Here is a 24284-nt window from a genome sequence, read left to right as displayed (position 1 = left end):
CATAATTTTGTGATGTTTTTATTATTGTACAATTTTACAGAAGTGTTTGTACAAAGGTTAGCAAAAAATGTACATGTTTTCCAGATTTTTTTTTTAAAAAAAGGGGAAAAAAAAGAAAAAAGAAAAGAACAAAAAAAAGGAAGAAATGAAAACTTGTAGCAGGGAAGTAAACCTTGCTTACTTTTCTGAAATGAAAATATGTGAACCAGGTTTGCTGTTTAGGGTCAGAGTTTGGTCCAGGTCCAACGGCTTAATTCATAATCACTTGGAGATCGGAGTTCAAAGGTCAGGAGGTTTAGGAGCGGGTGTACTTTCCCCATATGTGTAGCATGAAGACCGAGGCGATGAACAGCAGACTCATTACAAGCACTGGCACCGGTCCACTAGAGAGAGAGAGAGAGAGAGAGAGAGAGAGAGAGAGAGAGAGAGAGATTTTGTTCACTTGTTCTGACAAATACCATTGTTACACTTTTTGTTTCCTTTCTTCTATTAATGCTTTGGCAACAGTTGTTAATTACAATTCATGTCAATAAAGACAGAGACACAAAACACAAGAGAGACAGACAATGCCAGAGAGACAGGAAGACTTTTTTTGACTTTTTACAGAGAGCCATGAAGAGAGAGAGAGAGAGAGAGAGAGAGAGAGAGACAAAAAGAGAAAAGGGGGATAGAAAGAGAGAAACAGACAGGTAGACAAAGAAAGAGTAGGGTGAAAGAAACAGAAAGAGAGAGGGGAGAGATACAGAGAGAGAAAGACAGGGAGACAGGAAGAAAGAGAGAAGGGGGAGGGGGAGAGAGAGGGCAAGAGAGAGCATGCAACAGGGACAAAGATGGACAGAAAGGGAGAGAGAGACAGAAACAAACAGAGCGCGAGAGAGAGACAGAGCGCGAGAGAGAGACAGAGGAGTTAGTGTGATGTTTCCACACGAAGCCTCTCCTGAACAGAGCATGTTAACAGAAGGACCTCTAGTGGTCAAAACTTCACACGATTATCTTTACACACAAAATCATACCATGAAGATATTATGTTAATTTTAGAGTTCCACCTTTCTTGAGAACTTTTTCCCCTGATGGAATATATTCTCTACCTGTTTTACAGATCAGCTCTCTCTGCTAGAGTATTTAGAAAGGTAAAAATCTATCTGTGGATTACTTATAAATCCAGAGCGGGGACGTTCTCTGACTGACAGCTCTGGTACGTCAATAATTCAGTCCCCTGGGCCAATCAGCTCTCATCATCGTGGTCATGTGATGCAGAGGAGGGGTAATTAGGCTTATAAACGGCGGTGAGTGGCATGGCGATAATGAGTGGGATGGCTAACGAGCGGCTTTATCAAAAGAGGAACTGACCATCCCCTGGGTCGCTAGGCAGCAGTGTAACCATGTCGACCGAAGGCCCACCCCCCAGGCTTTAATTGATGTGACCTTTTCAGACAGGACTTTAATTAAGCTCCAAAACACACACGCGTGCGCACACACACAAACACACCTCTCAGCCTAGCGAAAAGGAACTCGCACGGATTAACTCATCATGAGGCCCCTCAGCTGCACACCCACACACTTAGACTTGTGGTCTTAACACATCTGGGAGGAATGTATTTATAATACGAGACAAACTTTGGTCGATAAAAGATTCTAGGACATCAGAATGAATATATGCTGTCCGAAATCCCGATAAAATTCAGTAACAGACTGTGCGTTCTGATTACACGCGTTCTCCATGTCACGTCAAGATCCTCTAACGATAGACCTGCGATTCAAGAAATTTACTACTACAATCTGGGCTCGTGCAGGAAACAAGCTCATGTAAACACAAACATCCTTCAACATGAGCTTCAGGTAAGAAGAGTGGTTTTTCTGTCCACTAGCACGTTTACATTTTTGCTTCGCCCAACTCTCATGAGTTTTGTGTTATCCTACGCCTTCCTCCTATTGGTGCGTTTTAGACGAGTGTCATACGACGGCTCTAAATCTCAAACTCTGCAAACTTCGGAGGATCTTTAAAATGTTTCTAAATTACCGCAGATTTTGGCAAACACCCGTCACGTGATGTCATCACAACACGCTTTCAGTCAAAAGCCCTCTTCGATTCAGGCGGGTCGAACAGGAGTACAGCTAAAAAGGTCTCATTTACTAACAAACATTACAAAGACCATGCTAAACAATTTTCAGATTTCCTGCAACTGTGATTTCGCCAATTCATCAAGTAGTTTTCCACAAAAAAAAATTAATAAATAAAACGTAAATTTTGAAAAGAGCTACAGCAAAAAAGCAAAAAATAATTTTTGTCTGCAACAATCACAAAAAAAATCTGGCAGCGGTGAAAAGGGATTAGACATGATTTATTTTGCATTCTGGCATCCTTCTACTTTGCAGTGCAACGTGCTGCTTGCGTAATCGTAGGATTTTCCAGCTGTTTCTCCATCTTCAGAAACCTGGTGGTAACGTCTGTCTGATGGGTGTGGGTGGGTGTGCAGGACGTTATGAACTCTGGACAGGAATTTAGGCTTGCTGGGAAAATTTTGACATTTAGGTTATACTTTCCTCAAATCACACTGGAATGGGGGAAAAAGAACATTTTTTAACTGGTTAAGCGTTATTAAAATAACGTGTTCATTCTGAAACAGTTTAGCCATTTCATTCATGTTCCCCATCACGTTCAAATGAAAATTCTCTCTTTTTCCAGTTTTTGGTTCCTGTAACGTTTCTAATCCCCGCCTGCAAGCATGTCACTTTAGGCCTTCTCAACTCAAGACCAAAGATATATTAAATAGTGTGTGCCCCCCCAACCCCCCGACTCTAAATAGCTAGGACAAATTTTTATCTGGTTCTTCTCTCTACTCAATGTGCATTTTCTAGATTTTAGTTTATTACGATAATCACTATAATTAGATTTTATTAACCTATATTACTGAAAAATGGCTTTGGAGACAACTTTATATACATTATATACAAAGAACTGCCAGATATATTCTACAAAGAATATTTTAAATCAGAACTATACATGGTGTACAGGTGTAGCATATAAGCGTTATTACACACACACACACACACACACACACACACACGCACACACCCCTGTATAGGATGCCAGTCAGCAGGAGCGATCAAATGAAGATGGGGTTGAACCCAAGAGACCAATTTCCTGTCGTTAAAATTTAATGTTTATCCTCATAAATGCTAAACCTCGCAGATCCCCCTGTCTCTCCCTTCTGTGTCACTTCCTATTGAGCTGAGGGATGAATTAAAAATGAGTAGCTGTGTGTGAGCGCGTGTTTGTTAACAGATTAAGCATCACTATTCATTTATTCATTACCTCAGCTTATGATCATAAAGCAGTAAATAGCTACAGCAGGACAGTGGGTTATTTTTTTTTTATTTTTTTTAACAGGAGTGGACAAACCAGTAACCGGGCACCCAGGACAAGCAGACTTCATGTCAGGGTTATTCAAGATTTGTTTTATTCCTAGCTGCCTGGCAGACAAAACAGGATCAACAACCGCAGAAAAGAAAGAGAAAAAAAACGACAACAACAACTCATTATAACTTAAGAAAAAAAGAAACCCAGGTGCAAAGCTGTCACATACTTCTCCAACTAGAAGAAAATAACAAGGACAGAACACCAAAGTTCAGTGGCCAACGACTTGCTGACTTTTTTCGAGGGTCCAAATACGACATCAGTCTTTTGAACATTTGTTAGAAGAAGTTGAGAATCATAAATCTGCGTTTCTCTTAGTTTGTTTGAACACACTTTATAAGGGATCGTTCACCAAAAAATGAAAATTCTGTCATCAATTACTCACCCTCATGCTGTTGAATGAAACCTGGGAGATTTCTGTCCCTCCATTTACAGTCCATGTAACCAAAACGTTCAAGCTCCAAAACATTCATAAAGGCCTCGTAAAATAATCCGTGTGACTCCGGTGGTTTAATCCCAATTTTATGAAACTAAAATGGACTCTTTATTCATAAAATATCTTCACTTCCGCATAGATCTCGGATGCGCGTTCACGAGAGAACCACGACGCATGCGTGGTGTTGACGCGAGCGGACTTTTTTTTCAGTCAAGCAGACGTTCTCGTGGTACAATGGGACCCGGAAGCGCTGCACTGTTTACAGCAGAGGAAGAGGGACGCTGTACACAAACTGACTCACATAGAACAGTCTTTGTAACAAAGATGTCTGCAGATTTCAACACGGAGGAGGACTTGTGTCTCGTGTCAACACAACACGCATGCGTCGTGGTTCTCTTGTGAACGCGCGTCGGAGATCTATGCGGAAGTGAAGATATTTTATGAATAAAGAGTCCATTTTAGTTTTTCTGCGCACGCAAAACATTCGTATCGCTTCATAAAATTGGGATTAAACCACTGGAGTCACACGGATTACTGTTACGATGCCATTATGAACGTTTTGAAGCTTGAAAGTTTTGGTTACATGGACTGTAAATGGAGGGACGGAAATCGGCCAGGTTTCATTAGAAATGTCTTCATTCGTGTTCCGAAGATGAACAAAAGACTTACGGGTTTGAAACAGCATGAGGGTGAGTAATTGATGACAGAATTTTCATTTTTGGCTGAACTATCCCTTTAACTAGCTTGCAATATTTACTTAGCTTACTACACTACATTAGCTCACACTTTAGCCTCGTTAGTCAGGTCTCCAGGCAACCTAAACTTATGCCTGAGCAACACACTGGAGTTTTTTTTGTTTGTTTTTAACTTTTGCAGTGGATTAAAATGAATTGACGACACTAACCCAGTCAAACAAATACATGTGTGGGCTAAACAGAGAAATTTAGATTTTTGTATAAACATGTGCACCCATCAAAGCAATGCCATGTCACCATGCGTGTGTGGTGAGAAAAATTAAACTGAAATAATACTGACTAATAACATAACACCTCCTCCAGGCCAGCCATCAACGGGCGAAAACACAGCCTGTCACTCGGAAACACGGCACATTTTAGAAACATAATCCGTGTTCATTACGGTTTCAGGATGGTATTTTTTTTTATGTCTTTAATGGATGCTATTTTTTTTCCTGCCAGTAATGAGTAAAGAAAAGAAAAAAAAAGCCACACTGACAGTTATGGAAATATTACAGAAGGACTTCTCAGTGACCGTTTCGCAGTATTAGAGCTACACTGACACAAATGCGTTTACTTGCTACAAATACTTTATCTACAAATTAAAATCAGTCTTTCAGAAGATAAGAAAGCACTACAGGTTACGTCACTTAAACGACATTTGCTTCAAAATGGTTTTATGATTTAGGCTCACATGGTGTGAAAAATTAAAAACCTCTGCCCTTTGCTGCTCCTTGCTTCAAATGCTTGATGGCGATTTAAACAGTTCAATGCCGTGTGTGTTCACTTACACTTTCAGTCCTGGCGAGTCCTCGGTGTAGAAGCGCCACATGCCACCTGTACCCGCTGACGCTGTAGCTCTGCCAGCAGAACGCGTACCGCTACCAGTCGCTTTCCTGGGGGGAAATAAAAGGGGGAAAACATAAAAACCATCAGACAATTTATGAATCAGACATTTCAACAACACAGATTCATGCTATTTATTAGATCTGAAAATGATATTCTTACTCTTTGGACTTACAGTCCTGATTTAATAACTACTAAAGGTAAAACGCACTCCTGAGGAAGACACTAATCAGTCACTCTTGTTTCTGGTCATTGATCTAATCAAGACTGCTGTAATTTTATGATTTGACCTTTTTGGGGATGCAGTTGTTTTAGCCATCAAGCTGTTTTAAATCAGGCAATTTACTCATTGTCTCTTAAGCAAATGCTAATTTTTGGAAGTAGAGAAGTTCTTGATTTGTTAAGGCCCCCACCCACAAGTTTACAGATATTTTTTTTTTTAACACTTTGTACTCAAGTCTAACTTTAAGCAGCAGTTCCACCTCATCATCGGTCCACACATATGAATCATTATCTCTTTTGTTTGAGAAAATTTGACATTGTTGGGGGTTTTCCCCACATTTCACCTTCTCTACTGCTCAATACTCAGCTCTTACTGACTCCGTTTACATGGACAGTAATCTAATTACTGACCTTATTCTGAATAAGACAATAGTGTGATTAAGGTGTTTACATGAGTAGAATATTTTACAATATTCCTTTCATGTTCAGGTTTTACATGTTATAGAACAATGATCGATTAACGGCACACGTCATTACGTCCCCACGGCATGCCGTCCGACGTTCCCTCCAGAATTTCACGTACCGACATACAGTTCGTCTTCGTTATGGTACCGTATACAGTTCTGTGTGTTTCATTTTTAAGTTTACGAACGCTTCAACTGAAGTTAATTATTTGTCATGCTATACGTGTTAATAGACGACTGCTTGAAGCCGTGGGCTGTGTCTGAAACCGCGTACCTACCTTCCATATAGTAGCTGAAATACATGCATCTCGCCTACTGTATACTGTAGTGGGTAAGTACGCGGTTTTGGACGCAGCCGTGCTCTCGTTTGCCGTCAAACGGTTGAGCACTGCCGTGTGTGTCCTGTCGTAAAACGTGGCGAAAACTCACACACGACGTTAATAGTGTGATTAAGGTGTGTACATGTCTGTAACGCATATCGATAATGCGACTAAAACAGGAGTACTCCACATGTCTTAATTCCATTTGTGTTTACTTCGAATATGCCTTTAATCAGATTAAGGTCATCAGTAATTGCTGTTTACATGCTAGTTTCTTAATCAGAGTACTGTCTTAATCGGGTTAATATCAGATTATTGTTGTTCATGTAAACGTACTGACTCTTTCTCTTGAGTTTCACATAACAGTTCACAAAGCATCATTACTAGGCTTGTGTGCTCACGTGTGCATTTTCAAATCATCAATTGTTTCATACACACACACACACACACACACACATACATATATATATATATATATATATATATATATATATATATATATATATATATATAGATATATTTTATCATTTATATATAAATATAAAAACGTACAGATGCATACAGGGCCTCAGGTCTTGCTCGGAAAGATCACCGTTTGTCAGTGGAGACTAACGTGGTGTAGATATACATACACACACACACATACACACAAAGTATTGTGCAAACGTTTTAGGCACCCTATTTTTTTTTAGTACAAACTTTGTTATAGATTTGTATGTTATGACTTCTACATTATTGAGTCAGTACAAAGACATTTTAGATTCCAAAACATTCGTTTTCTAGAACAAAATTAAATGTTACAGGAAAATGTTTGTATGTCAGTAAAGAAAGCAGCATATTACGTAAGAGAAACTTTCTGGACAAAAAACACAATGAAGGCTTCTGGGTTTTGCTGCAAAAATAAGAAGCGAGTGCGATAGTCAAAGTCTCCAGAAGAACCGTGTCTGGTTCTGCAAGATGCTCAAAAAAAACAAACAAAAAAAAAACAACTTTCAGCTCATTTCCATATAAAACTGCACTAATTCTACTATTTTTATTTTTTGTCACATCAAATATTGACTTTGTTTCATTTACTACTATTTACAGTATTTTTATTTTAATGTAGAAACATTTAATTCATTATTTTGAAGGCATCTTTGCATGTGCCTAAAACCTTTGCACAGTACTGTATTTTTATTCATATATTTTAGAAAACAGCATTTTCTATCCATTCAAACTATCCATATAGACATATACAGGGCCTCAGATCTTGCTCGGAAAGATCACCGTTTGTCAGAGGAGACTAATGTGGAATATAGAGACCCACAAGGTCCTAATGAGACTCAATGACACTTATACAGTATATTCAGCCAGAATCAGCTGCACATCTATGCAAATTAAAGGACTGTGTTATTCTTAAATCCCTAGAAAAATTTTTTCAGAAATTTGCCAGAAAACTAAATACTGATGCAGAATACTAATTTTACCCAAGAGCGTGGGTATTCAGTTATAATTTTGTTCAACGGCCAGTTACATCAAATCCCTTGCTTACAAATTATGTGGATAATCAACTAACATCGACATTTGTGAAACAAACGTACTTTGCTGGGTCCACCAATGGACGACGATGCATACGAGCAACATTTCTAAAACTGGACATGAAACAACATATACGTGTTTGTAACCTCTGGGTTTGACTGGTACATGAAGGCTGGCTGTCCTGTAAACTTACCCTAGTTAACTAAGGATACTCAGAGCGGTATAAAATGGGATACTTCTCAGTTTGACAATGCAAACTCTCTCTGTGAAGTCTAGAAGTTTGTGTATATTGAATATACATCCAGCTGACAGACACGTTCCAGAATGAGAAAGGTCAGTAGATACATATAAATCAACAGAGGTGTGATTTTACAGTGATTTATACAAGGTGGAAAATGCACTGTGCTTCACTGCGATTCCTAACCTCCTCCTGGAGCTGGTTATTAGTCAATTGGTAGTTTTTGGTCACTTTAAGGTTTAGTGAGAGCTCCTACCTCTGTCTCACTGTGGAACCTGCTGCTCTCGGGGCCACCGTCTTACTGGGGGAACGGCCAGAGGCGCCGACGCTAGATGCGCTTGCTGCGGGTCCAGGCTGAAATCAACATAAAAAAAAAATAGAAAAAGTGTTGGAGATGTCTCAGAAAACCATCAACCCAGACAGTCAACTCAGGAGTTACTGGACCCTAGCATCATCACTTGACTTACAAACAAGACAATGACTACGTTTACATGGACAGCAATAATCTAATTATTGACCTTATTCTGAATAAGACAATATTCTGATTAAGGTGTTTACATGAGTCTCTTTTAGAATATTCCTTTCATGTTCACGTTTTACATGTTATAGAACATAGATTGATTAACGGCACACATCATCACGTCCCCACGCCACGGCGTCCAACGTTCCCTCCAGAATTTCACGCATCAATATACAGTTCGTCTTCGTTATGGTACCGTATACAGTTTTGGGTGATTGATTTTTAATTTTACGAAAGCGTGTAGTTAATTATTTGTCATGCTATACATGCAAATAGACGACTGCTTGAAGCCATGGGATGCAATCGAAACCACGTACTTACCTACTATATAGGAGCTAAAAATACATGTATTTCGCCTACTATATACTGTAGTAGGTAAGTACACGGTTTCGGACGCAGCCGTGCTCTCTTGTTTACCGTCAAACAGTTGAGCACTGCCGTGTGTGTACGTGAAATCTCACACACGACGTTAATAGTGTGATTAAGGTGTGTACATGTCTGTAATGCACATCGATAACGCAACTAAAACAGGAGTACTCCACATGTCTTAATTCGATTTGTGTTTACTTCGAGTATGACTTTAATCGGATTAAGGTCATCAATAATCTCTGTTTACATGCTAGTTTCTTAATCCGAGTATTGTCTTAATCAGGTTAATATCGGATTATTGTTGTCCATGTAAACGTACTGAGTGACTCCAAATCAATATCAGAAACGGCTGGAGAAACACAAAACCCATGTTTTCGAATGGGTGTGTCAATACTAAGATTGAATCCTTATTGAAAACATGTAGTCCAAACTGAAGAAGAGAACAAATCTGAGAAAAGACAGGAGCTTGAAATGTTCTGCATGGAGCAGTGGACCTCAGACTCAGTGCTGTTCTTCTATCCTGAGGAGGCTACTGAAAGGATTCATTCTGAAGGTGCCAAAACTTTTGAGAACACTGTTTTAGAGGGGAAACAACTGGACTACAAAATCATCAAATACAGCACGTTTAGGCTTATAATATTTTTTTTATTGCCACAAGAAGCACTTTTGTACACACAAGAGCTTTAAATAATCTGGGAAATGTTTGCTATTTTAAGTTAATGGTATAAACTTGTTCTGGTGGTCCACTCATTAAAAGCCACGTATGCAAAACTCCATAGCGTTAGCCAAGGTACTTTATATTAATCTTACAAAAATACACACTTTAGACTGTGTGAACTAACTACTGAAACACGCGCAATGCGTTTGTAATACATAAAAGAGAACAACATGAACATAAAAAAAGACAAAAAATAGCTGTTAGCCAGCCGAGTGTTACCGGTTAGCTGTTAGACCCTCTGGAAAGCCTCGTTCCCTTACTGTAACTAAACCGCATATTTCATTTAAACCTACTAGAAACCCCAAGAATTTCTTTTTTATGAACTCACCATGTTGTTCTTGGCTTTTTTGCGAACGTTCGAGATTAAGACCTGAGCAGAATGATGGTCACTGGAAATGAAGTGACTGTAAAGAGAGGGCTATTTTCTGCTGACGATTTACTGAAAAGGCCACGACAACTCAAGGAAGGACCGGCTTAGCAGCCCATTTGATGCCTGTTTAAATTCTAACACACAAAAAAATAACAACTGTTGAACAAATGTAGCTCCATTAAATAATATAATCAGATAATTAGAATTATTAATTATAATTATTTTATTGTTTACAATTATTTTATATGACGTTTAGTTTACATTTTCTTTAAAGCAGGCACGATTAAAGCGGGCAGAATAGACAGCGATGACAGGGATCCTACCTGGTGAGGAAGCGGAAAACTGGAAGACATTTTGGCTCCGAAAGAGCGTTGTTGCCTACATTTATATGCGTTTAGTTGTACTGTATTACCTCTGTATGGATTTTTTGAGCCATTATGGCTGCTAGTTAGTTACAGAACGTGGACTAATACAGTACTGGTGAGGGTACGTATGCAGGTATTAGTTTTATAATTGTAATAGAACATGTTAATGTAGTTGGACTTCAGTGCTGATATTTTGATTGTAGCGTTAGCTATCTCATTTGTGTATTTGACTTGGACATCATCAATCTTATAACAGTGATATAAGAGCTAGCCATGTCTCTCAGTCTAACTTTATAACTTTAACTATAAAATTATTGTTGAAATACTAACGTTTGTGTCGTAGCTTTCTATTAATCTAGTTAGCGTGGTGCAATTGTTTACATTTTGATAAGAGTTTGGTCCAATTGAAACTGGATGTAATATATACAATCTACAGTCTATTTGTGGTTGGGGATTTAAATTAGAAACTTGGACGCCTCGATTTATTTTTTTTTTTAGAATCTGTCAGCACTTAGTCCTGAAAAAAAAAAATGGTAAAGAGTTTGTAAACGTGGAGGAAAAACAGAGTCCCATCCTTTATTTTTTTCCAAGATAAAGCTGTGATTAAGTGTAAAACATGACTGCCAACCCAACTTTTGGAACTGCAGAACCAGTTTTGCCAAGCCTGTTCAGGGCGGAGTAGCTCATGCTCAAATTGTCGCAAGAAGTCCCTAGATGACGCAGCCAACTAATTTGCATATTCATCGAGCTGTCATGAACATTTGCATATCAAAACGTATTATATTGTTGATCACTGATTGGTGTTTTGGATTAATGTGGATCACTGATTGGTGTTTTTTGATTAATGTAGCTGACTGATTGGTCTTTGAGAATAATGTTGATCACTGATTGGTGTTTTGGATTAATGTGGATCACTGATTGGTGTTTTTTGATTAATGTAGCTCACTGATTGGTCTTTGAGAATAATGTTGATCACTGATTGGTGTTTTGGAATAATGTAGATCACTGATTGGTCTTTGAGAATAATGTTGATCACTGGTGTTTTGGATTAATGTAGATCACTGATTGGTCTTTGTAAATAATGTTGATTACTGATTGGTTGTTGGGAATAATGTAGAGCTGCAACAACTAATTGATAATAATCGATTATGAAAATCGTTGTCAATGAATCTCGTTATCGATTAGTTGGTCTGCGCTCGGCACGGGGTACATTTACTCACTACGTTACTTCTGTTCCGAAAACACGCTTCAGAGAGTAAATACTAAAGTTGTGCCCCAAATGACGTACTATACACTTACACTATGCACTGTGTACTCTACTGTCTAGTGTGTGAATTTTAGAAAGGTAATATCATCTCAAATAGAACACTAGCGTTTTTTTACTAACCGGAAATATCAGCCGCTTCCTAGTCGACGGCGCATGACGACATACGCAAGTAATGCGACACCGCTAGCTTTAGCGTAATACCCAGAGTCAACGACAATGACTTTCTTCAGTTTGCTGTTTATGACAACGTTACCTTTTATTCCCAACATGACCTCAGTCACCATCAGACGGAGGCGAAATCATCACGTAACTGAGGAAGAAAGTCCTCTAAGACAGGGGAACATTTTATATTAAACACAGCAGAGATCAAACAGTGCTGCACGAGCACAAAGTTATGTTTAAATCCAACCTGCTCCACTGTGTGTAAGGGGCAGGGGAAACTGGTGGAAGTTGCTTAAAAAGTTTAGTTTAATTTAAGTTTATTCTCATTATATGCTGTATTTGCGCACTTGCAGTGTAAATTCTGTTGTTTATTATAACAGAAGTGGTCTATTAGTAACGAGGCCTCGTTGCTCCTCACGCGCGGTGTAGACGCGCTGATACAGAGTGTAGCGCAAGTAAGGTCTGTATTGTCTAATTAAAACACTATGATCAAAAGTAAACAAGTAAAATCATATGTCTAATATTGATCACTGATTGGTTGTTGGGAATAATGTTGAACACTGATTGGTTGTTGGGAATAATGTTGAACACTGATTGGTTGTTGGGAATAATGTTGATCACTGATTGGTGTTTTGGATTAATGTTGATCACTGATTGGTTTTTGGGAATAAGGTTGATAGGGATTGGTTGTTGGGGTAATATTGATCAGTGATTGGGAAAATGGTGATCTAGTGACAAATTTGCAGTCTAACAAGTTTCATATTTGACAAAGAAAGGTTTGTTCATTAAACTGAAGCTCCACCTTTAAACACATTAAATATAGACAACAAATATAGTTTAATAGGCAAAATAATGAACAAACTCAAACGGAAGTGATAACGGTTAGATTTTGCTGTTAGCTCCTAAAAAACTAAAGAGCAAAAAGCTTGTTTTCTCACTCACCATTTTCCAGTAAACATTCAGTGTCATATGAATGAGAAATCCAACTCAGAAATGGTGGAGACAGCAAACACTGGACTAAAAGTTCCATAATGCAATGCAGCTATACAAAAAAGGCTTTAAGGGTTTTTTCAGCAGTACCTATTCTGGCTTGCTCTGTTCATCATACAGTACATGATTTTCCCATTGGGCTGACTTGTTAGTGAAGCTGAACAGTCCTGAGGCCAGGATTTAAAATCTTTTGATTTACATTGTGTTGCAGCCGCAGCATGGTGCGAGTGGTCTTTTTGCACCCTGATTTGGGAATAGGAGGTGCGGAGAGGCTGGTGGTGGATGCAGCTGTAGCCCTGCGTTCCCGTGGATGCAGTGTCCAGATCTGGACAGCACATTATGATTCACAGCACTGCTTCTCAGAAACACTCTCGCCGGACCTGCCCGTGGTGTGTGTTGGCGACTGGTTGCCCACCAGTGTGTGTGGGTACCTCCATGCCATCTGTGCCTACCTGCGCATGATTTATGTAGCTCTCTACCTGGTGTTTCTCAGCGGAGAGGAGTATGATGTCGTTTTCTGTGACCAGGTAATCTTTCATTCTCTCTGACTTTGCCTCTTTTACTCTGTTTTTTTCTCCAGTCTGATAAAAAAACTGACGAGAAGAGTAGTTTTTGTGGACAGATATTTTTGGAAATGAAAGTGGTTTCTATGTCCAAATTTAGCTACCAAATAAAACATGAGGAACTACGGATAAAACTGGTTACTACAAGTTACTAATTAACTACTTGTTAAACATCTCTCTTAGGTGTCTGCATGTATTCCTGTCTTGCGTCTGGCGCGCCACAGGAAGAAGGTCCTCTTCTACTGCCACTTCCCCGATCAATTGTTAACGGAGAGGCGTTCTCTTCTCAAGCGTCTCTACCGTGCGCCCATAGACCGTCTGGAGGAGTTGACAACCGGCATGGCCGACCTCGTCGTAGTCAACAGCAAATTCACCGCCAACATCTTCAAGGAGACCTTCCCCAACCTGGCTGCGATCCAAACAGATGTCCTTTACCCCTCTCTGAACACGTCCACTTTCGATCAGAATGTAGGCAACCTTGACGGGCTGATTCCTGAGCACCGGCGCTTCCTTTTTCTCTCAATAAATCGCTATGAGAGAAAGAAAAATCTGCCGTTAGCATTGCAAGCGCTGGCTGCGCTGAGGGAGCGGATTTCAACTCGCCAATGGGAACAGGTACACCTGGTTATGGCAGGAGGCTATGACGAGCGAGTGGCTGAGAATGTGCAGCACTATGCCGAGCTGCGCTCTCTAGCCGCCTCTCTTGGCCTGGAGGAGCATATCACCTTTCTGCGCTCTTTCTCTGACCACCAGAAGGTGGCACTGCTAAGCAAAAGCACATGTGTCCTTTACACGCCCAGCGGTGAGCACTTTGGAATCGTACCTATTGAGGCCATGTACATGCAATGCCCCGTGATTGCTGTAGCCTCTGGAGGACCTCTGGAGTCTGTGGCAGATGGAGAGACCGGCTACTTGTGCCAGCCCACAGCTGAAAGCTTTGCCGAAGCCATGCAGCGATTTGTGGTTGACCCGGAGCTTAAGCAGCACATAGGGAAGGCAGGAAGGGAAAGGGTGCTAGGGCGCTTTTCTCTGCAAGCTTTCACCGATCAGCTTTACCAATATGTCATCAGTTTGATCAACTAATCCTTTGACACCCTTCTCCTGTTATTCCACTGACCTGGTGCTGAAAGAATGCACTCTCTCTAATTAAAGAAGAGAGCTGTGAACATAGGGAATTGACCTGTCAAACATTTGAGCTGGAGTGACAATACAAGACAGAGCCAGAATGTGGAGCAGCTTCTGACTGAGAGGTTAATGATTTACTCTTTGTGGGACATTGTGTGTGTGTGTGTGCGTGTGTGCGCACATGTGTCATCATCTCGGCGTATGTATGTGTATGTTTTTTATCCATGGACTATTAGAGTGTTTCTGAGACAGAAGTTGATCTTCATGTAGACCTTCAAGTATCCTAGAGTTTGTGTAGTTCTATCAATGAGAGATGTTTAGATGTTTATTTTGCTAAATAGCAGACGTCTTATGATGTCATTACGTGTAAAGTTTCTAGACACAGGACCACTATTTTATACACAGTGCTGTGAAAAATACTTGCCTCCATCCTGATTTCTTCGAGTTTTGTGTATATCTCGTACTAAATAGTTTTAGTTTTTGAAATACAACATTAACAAAGGCAACCTGAGTAAACACGCCATGCAGTTTTTATTTATTTATTTATTTTATTGAAGCAAAAAAAAAATCCAAACCTATCATACATGCGAAAAACTAATTGCCCCCTTAAACTTCAAATCTGGTTGTGCCACCTTTATCAGCAATAAATGCAACCAAACGCTTCCGATAACTAGAGATCAGTCTTTCACTTACTTCTAGGACTAGGACTTACTCCTATGATTTGGATCATTGTCTTGCTGCATAATCTACTCGTGCTTGAGTTTCAACTTGGGGACTAAAGACCTGACATTCTCTTTTAGGATTTTCTGGTAGAGAGCAGAGTTCATGTTTCCCTCAGTTATTGTAAGTTGCCCAGGCCCTGAAGCAGCAAAGCATCCCCACACCATCACACTTCCACCACCATGTGTGACCACAGGTATGATGTTCTTTTTGTGGAATTCTGTGTTGGATTACACCAGATGTAACGGGACTCCTGTCTTCTAAACAGTTCCACTTTCCACTCCTCAATACACAGAACATTCTTCCAAAAGATGTGAGGATCATCAAGGTGTGTTTTTGCAAAATTCAGAAAATGTTCTTGTGGGTTAGCAGTGGTTTTCACCTTGCCACTCATCCATGGATGCCATTTTTGCCCAGTGTCTTTCTGATAGTGGAGTCATGAACAGTGACCTTTATTGATGTGAGAGAGGCCTGTAGGTCCTTTGATGTTGTCCTTGGCTCTTTTGTGACTTGCTGGATGAGTAGTTGCTGTGCTCTTGGAGGAATTTTGGATGGTTCATTACTGTGCCGAGTTTTTCCATTTGGAGATAACGGCCCTCACTGTGGTTTTTTTGAATCCTAGAATGTTTGAAATAGTTTTGTAACCCTTCCCAGACTGATGTATTTCAATCACCTTCTTCCTCATCATTTCTGGAATTTCTTACAACTTTGGCATAGTGTGTTACTGAGTAAGACCTTTTAACCAACTTCATGCTGTTGAAAAAGTTCTACTTAAGTGTTGATTTGATTGAACAGGGTTTGTAGTAATCAGACCTGGTTGAGTCTAGTCCAGCTGAACACCATTATGAATACAGTTTCATAGATTTGGGGAATTAGTAACTACAGGGGCAAATACATTTTCACACCGGCCCAGTTGGTATTGGATAACTTTTTTGCTTCTATAAATAACATTAACAATTAAAAACTGTATTTTGTGTTTATTCAGGTTGCCTTTGTTTAATCTTAGATTTTGTTTTAATTTCTGAAACAATTTAGTATGAGAGATACACAAAACCAGAGGAAATCAGGTTGGGGCAAATACTTTTTCACGACATTGTATTGGTTTGGGATTGTTATTGACTGTTTCCTCGTGAGTGATTTAATGAAACTGTTATCATTAAACAGAATGGTGCACTATATTGTGTTTGCTACTTATCAGAGGTGTTATGTCACTACTGCCACTATCTGTATCTGTTTATTGCTCCAAAATATCTGTATTCCATTTTAAATCCAAAGTGGACTTAATCTAACCCTGAAGGGTTTTTTTGTGTGTTGGACAATAACATATTCTCCAGTTAGATTTTTATATTTATTAGTTCACTAGTTTATACCTTCATTTATACATTGCAATTAATGTTGAATCAGTGCAAAAATTGGCCAACGAGTAGACGTGCAAAAAAAAGTTGCAATATTTATTCATGGCAACCAGTAGCAACAACTGAAGTGTAGCAGTAATGACTGGAGGCCTGTTCACACCGGAACATGGTTGTTTTTTGTTCAGCACATTAAATGGTCCGTTTTCCGATGCGTTTTTTTTTGTATGTGTGTGTGTTCACACCCAGGTGTTAAACACGAGCAACGTGCTGAATGAAAGTGCAAATTCACTCCCTGACAGTAGATGGCGCTTATTGAAAAGTAGAAATACCCCGGTACACAAGGTGGTGCTGCATAACTTTTCGTTTCTGACACCTGCTTAAGAAGAAGAAGAGAGCCAATATTTCTGTGTTTGAGAAAAGCCGTTCACACACTTTTTGCGAACTGGCTAACAGAACGTGGATTTTTCCCTTCCTATTTGATCGGCAATTCCTTGCCACAGCAACTCCCTCTTATCAATATTTTTGTAGTCGCTGTGGTGTTATTATAAATTTCTTGGTGTTCAGACACCAAAAACGTCAGCAGCACAGCGTTCATCTTGCTTCTTGCTTGCACCTTCTTCTTCTTCTTCTTCTTCTTCTTCAATTATCGATGTGTGCTAGACAGTCTAGACTGCAAGACAGTTTTGTACTTGAGTGCCACCAAGTCGTGGTTTTTATGTAACTTCAGCAGCTCCGGGCACGTGAACAAAAATGCGAATCTCGTTGTTCGGGCAGTTTTTAATACGGCGCGCCAAAAAATACAACGAACCCCAAGACGCTAAAAAAAAAAACTTACCGCTTTGATGCCACAAGTTTTATGCGTGGGTGTGAACACTCCCGTTGACAGCAATTGATTTAGACACGGGGTGTCCCGGTGTGAACAGGCCTTAGGAGTGCAGATATAAAATATTAGTACAGTACAGGTTGTGAAAAAACATGAATGTACTGCAGACTGAGAGGCAGGGACACAGCAGTGTCTGAGTGAGACGAGGTGTGTTCTCTGATGAGGTGCGTCAGGTTCTGTTCTCTCTCTCCTCTCCTCTTGGTTATTGTTAGGTTAATGTTTCTCTGTTCTTCTTTCTCTGCCTCCCTTTCCCCTGGTCCTGACCTTAACATCGTTCAATTTCTCATCTGAGACAAATTAGAAATATGGCATATTATTTTCTCAAAAATGTACAGACCATTTACATGTACAGCATTTGGTGTTCACAAGCATGAAAAAAAACTTTAGAAGTGAGACCAGATAAACTTGGTGCCCAAGTCAATCCTACAGTATGTGTGGGACTGCGGAGTACCAAACCAAATATTTTACTCAAGTACAAGTAAAACTACCTATAAAAGTAATGTTAATAATTACTTAAAAGTAATAAAGTATGCAATAAGAAGACTACTCAAGTAGCAAGTTCTGATTAAAATGAAGGGAAAATCCTGAATCTCAGACTACATGGAGAACTGTAACTCACACCTCTCTTTGAAAGTCTGTTCTGTTTATTTGATATAAAACTTGGGTTCAAGATGAAGCAGCATGTCGAGTCCTGTGATGGGTACAATAACACACAACCTGTCATTTTCAACACAAAATCTCCAACACACACCCCAAAAACAAACATTTTCCCAACAGTTGACTGTCTTTAATGTCACAACATGTTAACAACGCAAACTTGTCAGCATCTGCATTTAAACAAGACGACAGAGAACAAACGAACTGTGTAAGGAAAGAAGAACAGAAAAGAAAGTGTGTGTACAGAGATAGTGAGTGTTTGTATGTTAGAATGTTTGTGTGTGTGTGCATGCTGACACGCCCACTTCTTCCCCCTCTCCAGGACTCCGCATTCAGACCACTGCAGTGTATCGTGAGACTCACCAACTCATTATACGTGATATAAACTAATTATTAAAACTACATATATTCATTAATATTTAACAGTAACGGAGGAAGGCCACTGAATGTAGTGAAGTAAAAGTACATATCTGTGATTAAAAATGAGCTTGAGTAAGAGTATAAGTATGGCCAATTAAATCTACTTTGAAAAGTACTACCCACCTCTGATACCAAAATGTGTTTTTGTTAAAGACGAAAAGCTGGAGGCACAAGTTAATATTTTTCATGCAGACTTTATTACAGCACCATCTTTAATTTCTTAACAGCGATGGATACAACGCCGCTCAGGCCTGTACATCTGTTTTGTTGGCAGTTCCAGAGCACAATTTCTTGTGTCTCATTAACACAAGACTTATTAAGGTCTTGAGATTATCTGGGTGTTGATTGGGTCTTAATCATGCATTATTAGAGAGTGCTTATGAGGCTAGCAAGAGCGTAAATCACAGGAAAGTGTTATGTGATAACCTTTAGAGAATGCAGAGGTTACAGAGCATTGATGTCATCTTTTTCTCATACAGGTATCAGCTCTTTGGGTGTGAAAAATGACAATCATGAGAGCAAGTGGTACAAAGACAGATATTGCGCTGCATTTTTTTACTCAGTGTGGCCACGAACTGCCTATTTTGACAAGAGGAGGCCATGTGATGGATGTGCAGAACAACCAAGGATCATTGTTTTTGTCTGGCAGGTGATTGTCAGCACGGTGCTACAATGAAATGAAACCTCCATGAACGTTATTGCTTCAGTCACCACCAGTCAGGATATCTTGCCGCAAAAGGCTTTGTCTAGCTCAGCATCTATATCTTGTTCTGAAATGCTACTTGTGCTTTATGTATTAAAAATTTGTTTCCTATTAGAGTAATTAAAATTGAAAGCCGAAGGGAGTGTGTCTCGACTCAATTCAGTTAGCTGTGGCAATCTTAATTGGGTGATATAAAAACATTATCAATGAAAGTTTGGTACTGGCCAGGTCTTGAAGACTTTCCTTTGTTGGAAAACTTACAGATTTACCTCTGACTGTTGCAAAGTTGGCCCTTGACACACCTTCCAAAAATGCTAAATACAGATATCACGGATAGCGTCACCACTGCAACAATTACACACATTTTTTAGTTTGTTTATGTTGACTGTGCACCATACAAGCTCCTGTGAGTTAGCTGTAGATAAAGTATTAGAACAAGCTCATAACTATAAAACTATGATTTGAATTCCAGCCAGCACTACTGTCAGAGAGGGACAAAATTAATCTATGCCTTCAGACCAGTATCACTGTATCACTATACAGTACAGTGCCTTGCAAGTATTCACCAGCTTGAGTTTTTCCACATTTTATAGAGTTACAACATACACTATATGGCCAAAGGTTTGTGGACATCCCAAAAGTGTTCAGTGAGGTTGAGATCAGGGCTCATTGCAGGATACTTGCGATCTTCCACTCTTGCATCTACACGAAATAACCTATAATCCTAAAAGTGTTTGGGGATTCAATATAGCTTGCAAAATTCTTAACAAATTGTAACAAACTTGTCGGGCAAGGAGGAGGCAGGAACCGGCTGAATGTGAACATAACCTTTAATAATTAATATGACTCAAACATAACATAAAACACACAAATGAAATACAAAGCACAAGTGTGTGTGTCTCTCTCCCGCTCTGGTGCTTCCAGCCGCTTCTTTATCGCTCTCTCCTACTGATTAGACAACTCGGTGCCAGGTGTGCGTCCTCACAGCCTGTCCCCTCCCTCCTCCTCTTCACACTCCTCCATGGCCAGATTCAGGTGTTGGGCCTGACATACACCCCCTCTCACCCTTTTTGGAAGGGTGGTGCTGCCCTTTCTGCTGTGTCCTTCAGCATCCTGGATGTGAAAAGAGAGACAAGGGGAGAGAGAAGGAGTGAACAGGAGAGACAGCAAGAAGGACAGAGAGGAGAGATAGAAAAACCACTCTGGTCCCCAGACATGCTGTCGTCTGGTCCTCAGCCAGCTGGGAAGCGATCCCCCACGATGTCTGCCCATGGCACTGTACTTCCTGGTGGACAGCTACAGCTCCTCCCCTTTTCAGGTGGAAGGCAGTCGCACTGCCACCTCCCTGGCGGAAGGCAGCAGTTCATCTGCCTCCTGGTGGTCGGCAGTGACTTTGCCATCCTCCCCTGCAACGGCTCCAGCACCACCACCTCCTTGGCGCTAACCCTCCTGGCACCATCCTCCCACAGCGATGAGGGCTCACCGACAGCATGTCTTTCCTCCTTCCTGGGTTTTGGCACCAAGGTAAAAAACCTTAAAGAAGTCAACCATCCACCAAAGTCAGTGGTTTAGGAGGGCATTAGTCAGAGAAGTAACTGAAAGAATCAGCAAGATCCACAGCTCAGATGAGATGAGAGAAGCTGTTAGGGACAGGACAACCATAGCCAAGACAATCTACAGAGCTGGGAAATCCCATTTGAAGCTTTCATCACCCTGAAAACATTATCAGCACATTAATGCATGCTGGTGGTACCCCCATTTTGAGAGTTATCCTTGGCCTCTTGTTTGGCTACTTACATGTTGCATGCAGTGAGAATTCTAGGAAGGATTACAGAATATTCTCAATATTTCAAGGTTGAAAGGTGTCTAGTCACTGTGATTGCAACTTGCTTCTGTATTTAACCTTCATGTTCTGTCCACTACTGTAGCATCGAGCGCAGGAGCACCAAACACACTGACACGTGGAGTAGGTGAAACTATTTAATGATGCTTTGAGATATTTATTGATACATACATATTTACCTTGTTTTATGCTATGTACTTCTGTTTCTATTTTCTTTTCCCATGTAAAGTGCCTTGAGAGGCCTTTTTAAAGGTGCTACATAAAATAAAAATTATTATTATTATCATCCAAGTATGCTACTTTGAAGGCCATAGGACGATATCCATGAGCCATTGCAATGTTGTAGGTACTCTGTGGAGCCCAAAAGGGAGGAACCGGTATTTCAGTACAGTGTCCAGTACAGATTTTTTGTACATGCAACAACTGACACAAATCCACAATTGGTTTAGATATAAGGGGCATACCTTGGTCTGTCAGTAGGTCTAGGGATCTAGGGATCTCGACTCAACTGAAACGCATCACAAGTTCCTGGGAAATGATTTCCTCAGGAGGCGTGCCTCCGGATAACAGGTGGCATAGTCCACAATTAACAGGATATACTCATGACCTCACGCTGACTTCAGCAGCGGCCCTACAAGGTCCATTCCTATCCTTTCAAACAGAACCCTGTTGATGTGCAATGGAATTAGAGGGAGGGTTTTTAGGGAACAGTTAGTTAGCACTGTGGACACCACTGATAGAAATTTTTAACCTCTGCTTCCATGCCTTCCAGTGGAACCTATCCTGTACTCTTTCCACTATGTCATTTTTTTTTAGCATGGCACCATGAGGAGGTGGAGCTTCTGGCCATGGCACTCCTTACAGAAGTACAGGAGGCCTCCCTTAATGAGGAAGTAGGAGGCTGGCAATGCTTGTCCTATGTGCATGTGGTGCCCGTCTAATTCCAGCGCCTGGCTCCAGCAGGGTTTTTCTCAGTCGTCCTCCAGTTTGCCTTTTTAGATTGGGGAAGGATGGGGGAAAACCCCGGCCAATCTCTCCCTATAAGAAGAGGCAAGGGTGGGTCAGGCATTAACCCAATGGGGAGAGGCCACTCACCTGTTCAGCCCACCAACCTGCCTAGATGGCAATGCGCTCAAAGGTGTGCAGATAAGCTTCAACATCATCATCACCAGTGAGTTTGGGGAGTAGATGGTGGGCATCACAACATGGGTCAGGGAGGGGAGTGGCTGACACAGAGTTTGCCTCATGGGAGCGCTTATATGCACTAAGGTGAGGTACTGGCGCTGTGCTGTTTTAGGCATGATACAGGAGGTCGGCATCGCGGTGGCCTCATGGTGGAAGAACGGTGGTGACATAACAGCTCTGAAAAGCAATTAATTCTGTAGCATGATTGGCTCATCTAGGCTCAAATTTGGAATGTTTAGAGGAAGAGAAAATCGTGTTAATTCTCGACCAGTTTCTCTTCACCCCACTCTGAGAATCCCCTCTCTTCATCCGTTGCCATGTTTTCTTACTGTTCTCCCCTCTCCTGCCATGTGCACCTTAGCTGTCCATAACAGTGGTACTGAGCTGTCACCATCTGTTCAGCACCACTGTGTCTGCTTGGGGAGGCACAGTCTGCTGCTTGGGATGGGGCAGAACAGCCCATAGTCAAGCTACTAAACAATTCATTGTATACGTTGAAGAGATTATCTAAATGAATTCATTATTGGGGCAAGGATGGCAGGAGCTACAGTCACATTAGTGTTTCTGTAGGAACAGGGTAGGGAATTAATCAATAAATACGCACATTTATTGGCTGAGATGCTTGTACTGTTAGTGTGATGCCAAGGGAAAAACAGAATCGCAAATGTTCTTTAGGTGATTGAGAATGTCATTGCAGGATATGATGACATGGTGAAAAGTATGCTGGACCAGCGCCGCAATAGGACACCTTATGTTGTTGTTTTTCATTTAATTGCTCACCTGCCAGTAAATGGCAGCACATATGCTATAAAACCTCAGTCTTCAATGAAGTCTTCCCAGTCTGGATTAAACTTTTTAAATCTCTCTCTCTCTCTCTCTCTCTCTCTCTCTCTCTCTCTCTCTATCTGACGCTCTCTATCTGACTCTCTCTCTCTCTCTCTCTCTCTCTCTCTCTCTCTCTCTCTCTCTCTCTCTCTGTCTCTCTTTCTGTCTCACACACACACTCCCAGACATACATGCAGAGTGATAGCTCATCCCTGCCGCATGTAAAAGACAAGCCTCAAACGATTTGTATTCATGACCTGCCTTTTAGTGTTTTCGTACATGGTACACAATAACAAATTATAGATTTCAAATTTTACTGCTTCCATAAAATATTCTGTGCTATTAGCATATTTCTAGCCTGGGTAATTGATGTACTGTGTGGCATGAGTTTTGATTTACATTTGTAGCATAAAACAATCTCGTTGCGGCGCTTTATTAAAGCAATCACTAATATATCACTGTGCAGCGTTATGGACGGAATGATAGGCTCAATAAAGGCAGATGTTTATCACTAAAGATGATAAATGATGAAATAGATAATAAAAAAAAATCAGAAAAAAATCTCCTTTGCAGCCGAAGAAATTTAACGCGACTTGACAAATATATCTTGTTCATACAAGGGTTTGGTGAGAAGGGATTAAGACTGTTCTCGAAAATGTACGCTTTGGCAACTAATAATTTTGTAGTGGGAGTTTGAGCATTGCTGTACATATGTGTATAAGAGTGTATGTGTGTTTTCAAAGTAAACTATGAACAATAATTTGCACTTTGGCCCAGACATTTTAAGCTGATCCTGTTCTCAGTTCATCCACACTGAGGGTTTTCCCTTTCTTTTTTCTTCCATTCAAGCATATTTTGGTCTCAGATGATCAGCTCTTGTTGCCTCCAGAGTTCTTAGTGAATGTGTGTGTGTCTGAGAGAAAGAGAGTATGAACCGTGGGAGCTGCTGATTGCCCCTGGTGATACTGGCTCGTTTCCAGCCCTCAGCCGACCCCTAATCAACAAGCTGTCAGTCAGCTGGTGAGAGTGACACTCTGTATTCACTGCT

At 40.5% G+C, this 24284-nt stretch overlaps 2 protein-coding genes across 4 annotated transcripts; one reads left to right on the top strand and one right to left on the bottom strand.

Moving 5' to 3' along the window:
- Positions 1-2: 2 nt before the first annotated feature.
- Positions 3-10276, bottom strand: sec61b (SEC61 translocon subunit beta). The gene is made up of 4 exons (XM_053611737.1): positions 10132-10276; positions 8453-8550; positions 5380-5484; positions 3-383 (listed from the first exon to the last, which is right to left on the bottom strand). The coding sequence occupies exons 1-4, from the start codon at positions 10132-10134 to the stop codon at positions 296-298; spliced, it is 294 nt and encodes a 97-aa protein (XP_053467712.1). The 5' UTR covers positions 10135-10276; the 3' UTR covers positions 3-295.
- Positions 10277-10291: 15 nt separating this feature from the next.
- On the top strand, positions 10292-19896 carry alg2 (ALG2 alpha-1,3/1,6-mannosyltransferase). Of its 3 annotated transcripts, none has more exons than XM_053611735.1 (3): positions 10292-10671; positions 13169-13484; positions 13704-19896. In XM_053611735.1, the coding sequence occupies exons 2-3, from the start codon at positions 13176-13178 to the stop codon at positions 14601-14603; spliced, it is 1209 nt and encodes a 402-aa protein (XP_053467710.1). In that variant the 5' UTR covers positions 10292-10671; positions 13169-13175; the 3' UTR covers positions 14604-19896. The 3 variants fall into 3 exon arrangements, with proteins under 3 accessions (XP_053467710.1, XP_053467708.1, XP_053467711.1); XM_053611733.1 differs by having other exon boundaries at positions 10293-10659; XM_053611736.1 differs by lacking the exon at positions 10292-10671 and adding an exon at positions 11204-12422.
- The last annotated feature ends 4388 nt before the right edge of the window (positions 19897-24284 follow it).

This window comes from Ictalurus furcatus, chromosome 23, assembly GCF_023375685.1.
Source record: "Ictalurus furcatus strain D&B chromosome 23, Billie_1.0, whole genome shotgun sequence".
Lineage (NCBI taxonomy): Eukaryota > Metazoa > Chordata > Actinopteri > Siluriformes > Ictaluridae > Ictalurus > Ictalurus furcatus.
The sequence above is the reverse complement of the archived record's forward strand: the minus strand, read 5'-3'. Positions and strand labels throughout refer to the sequence as shown.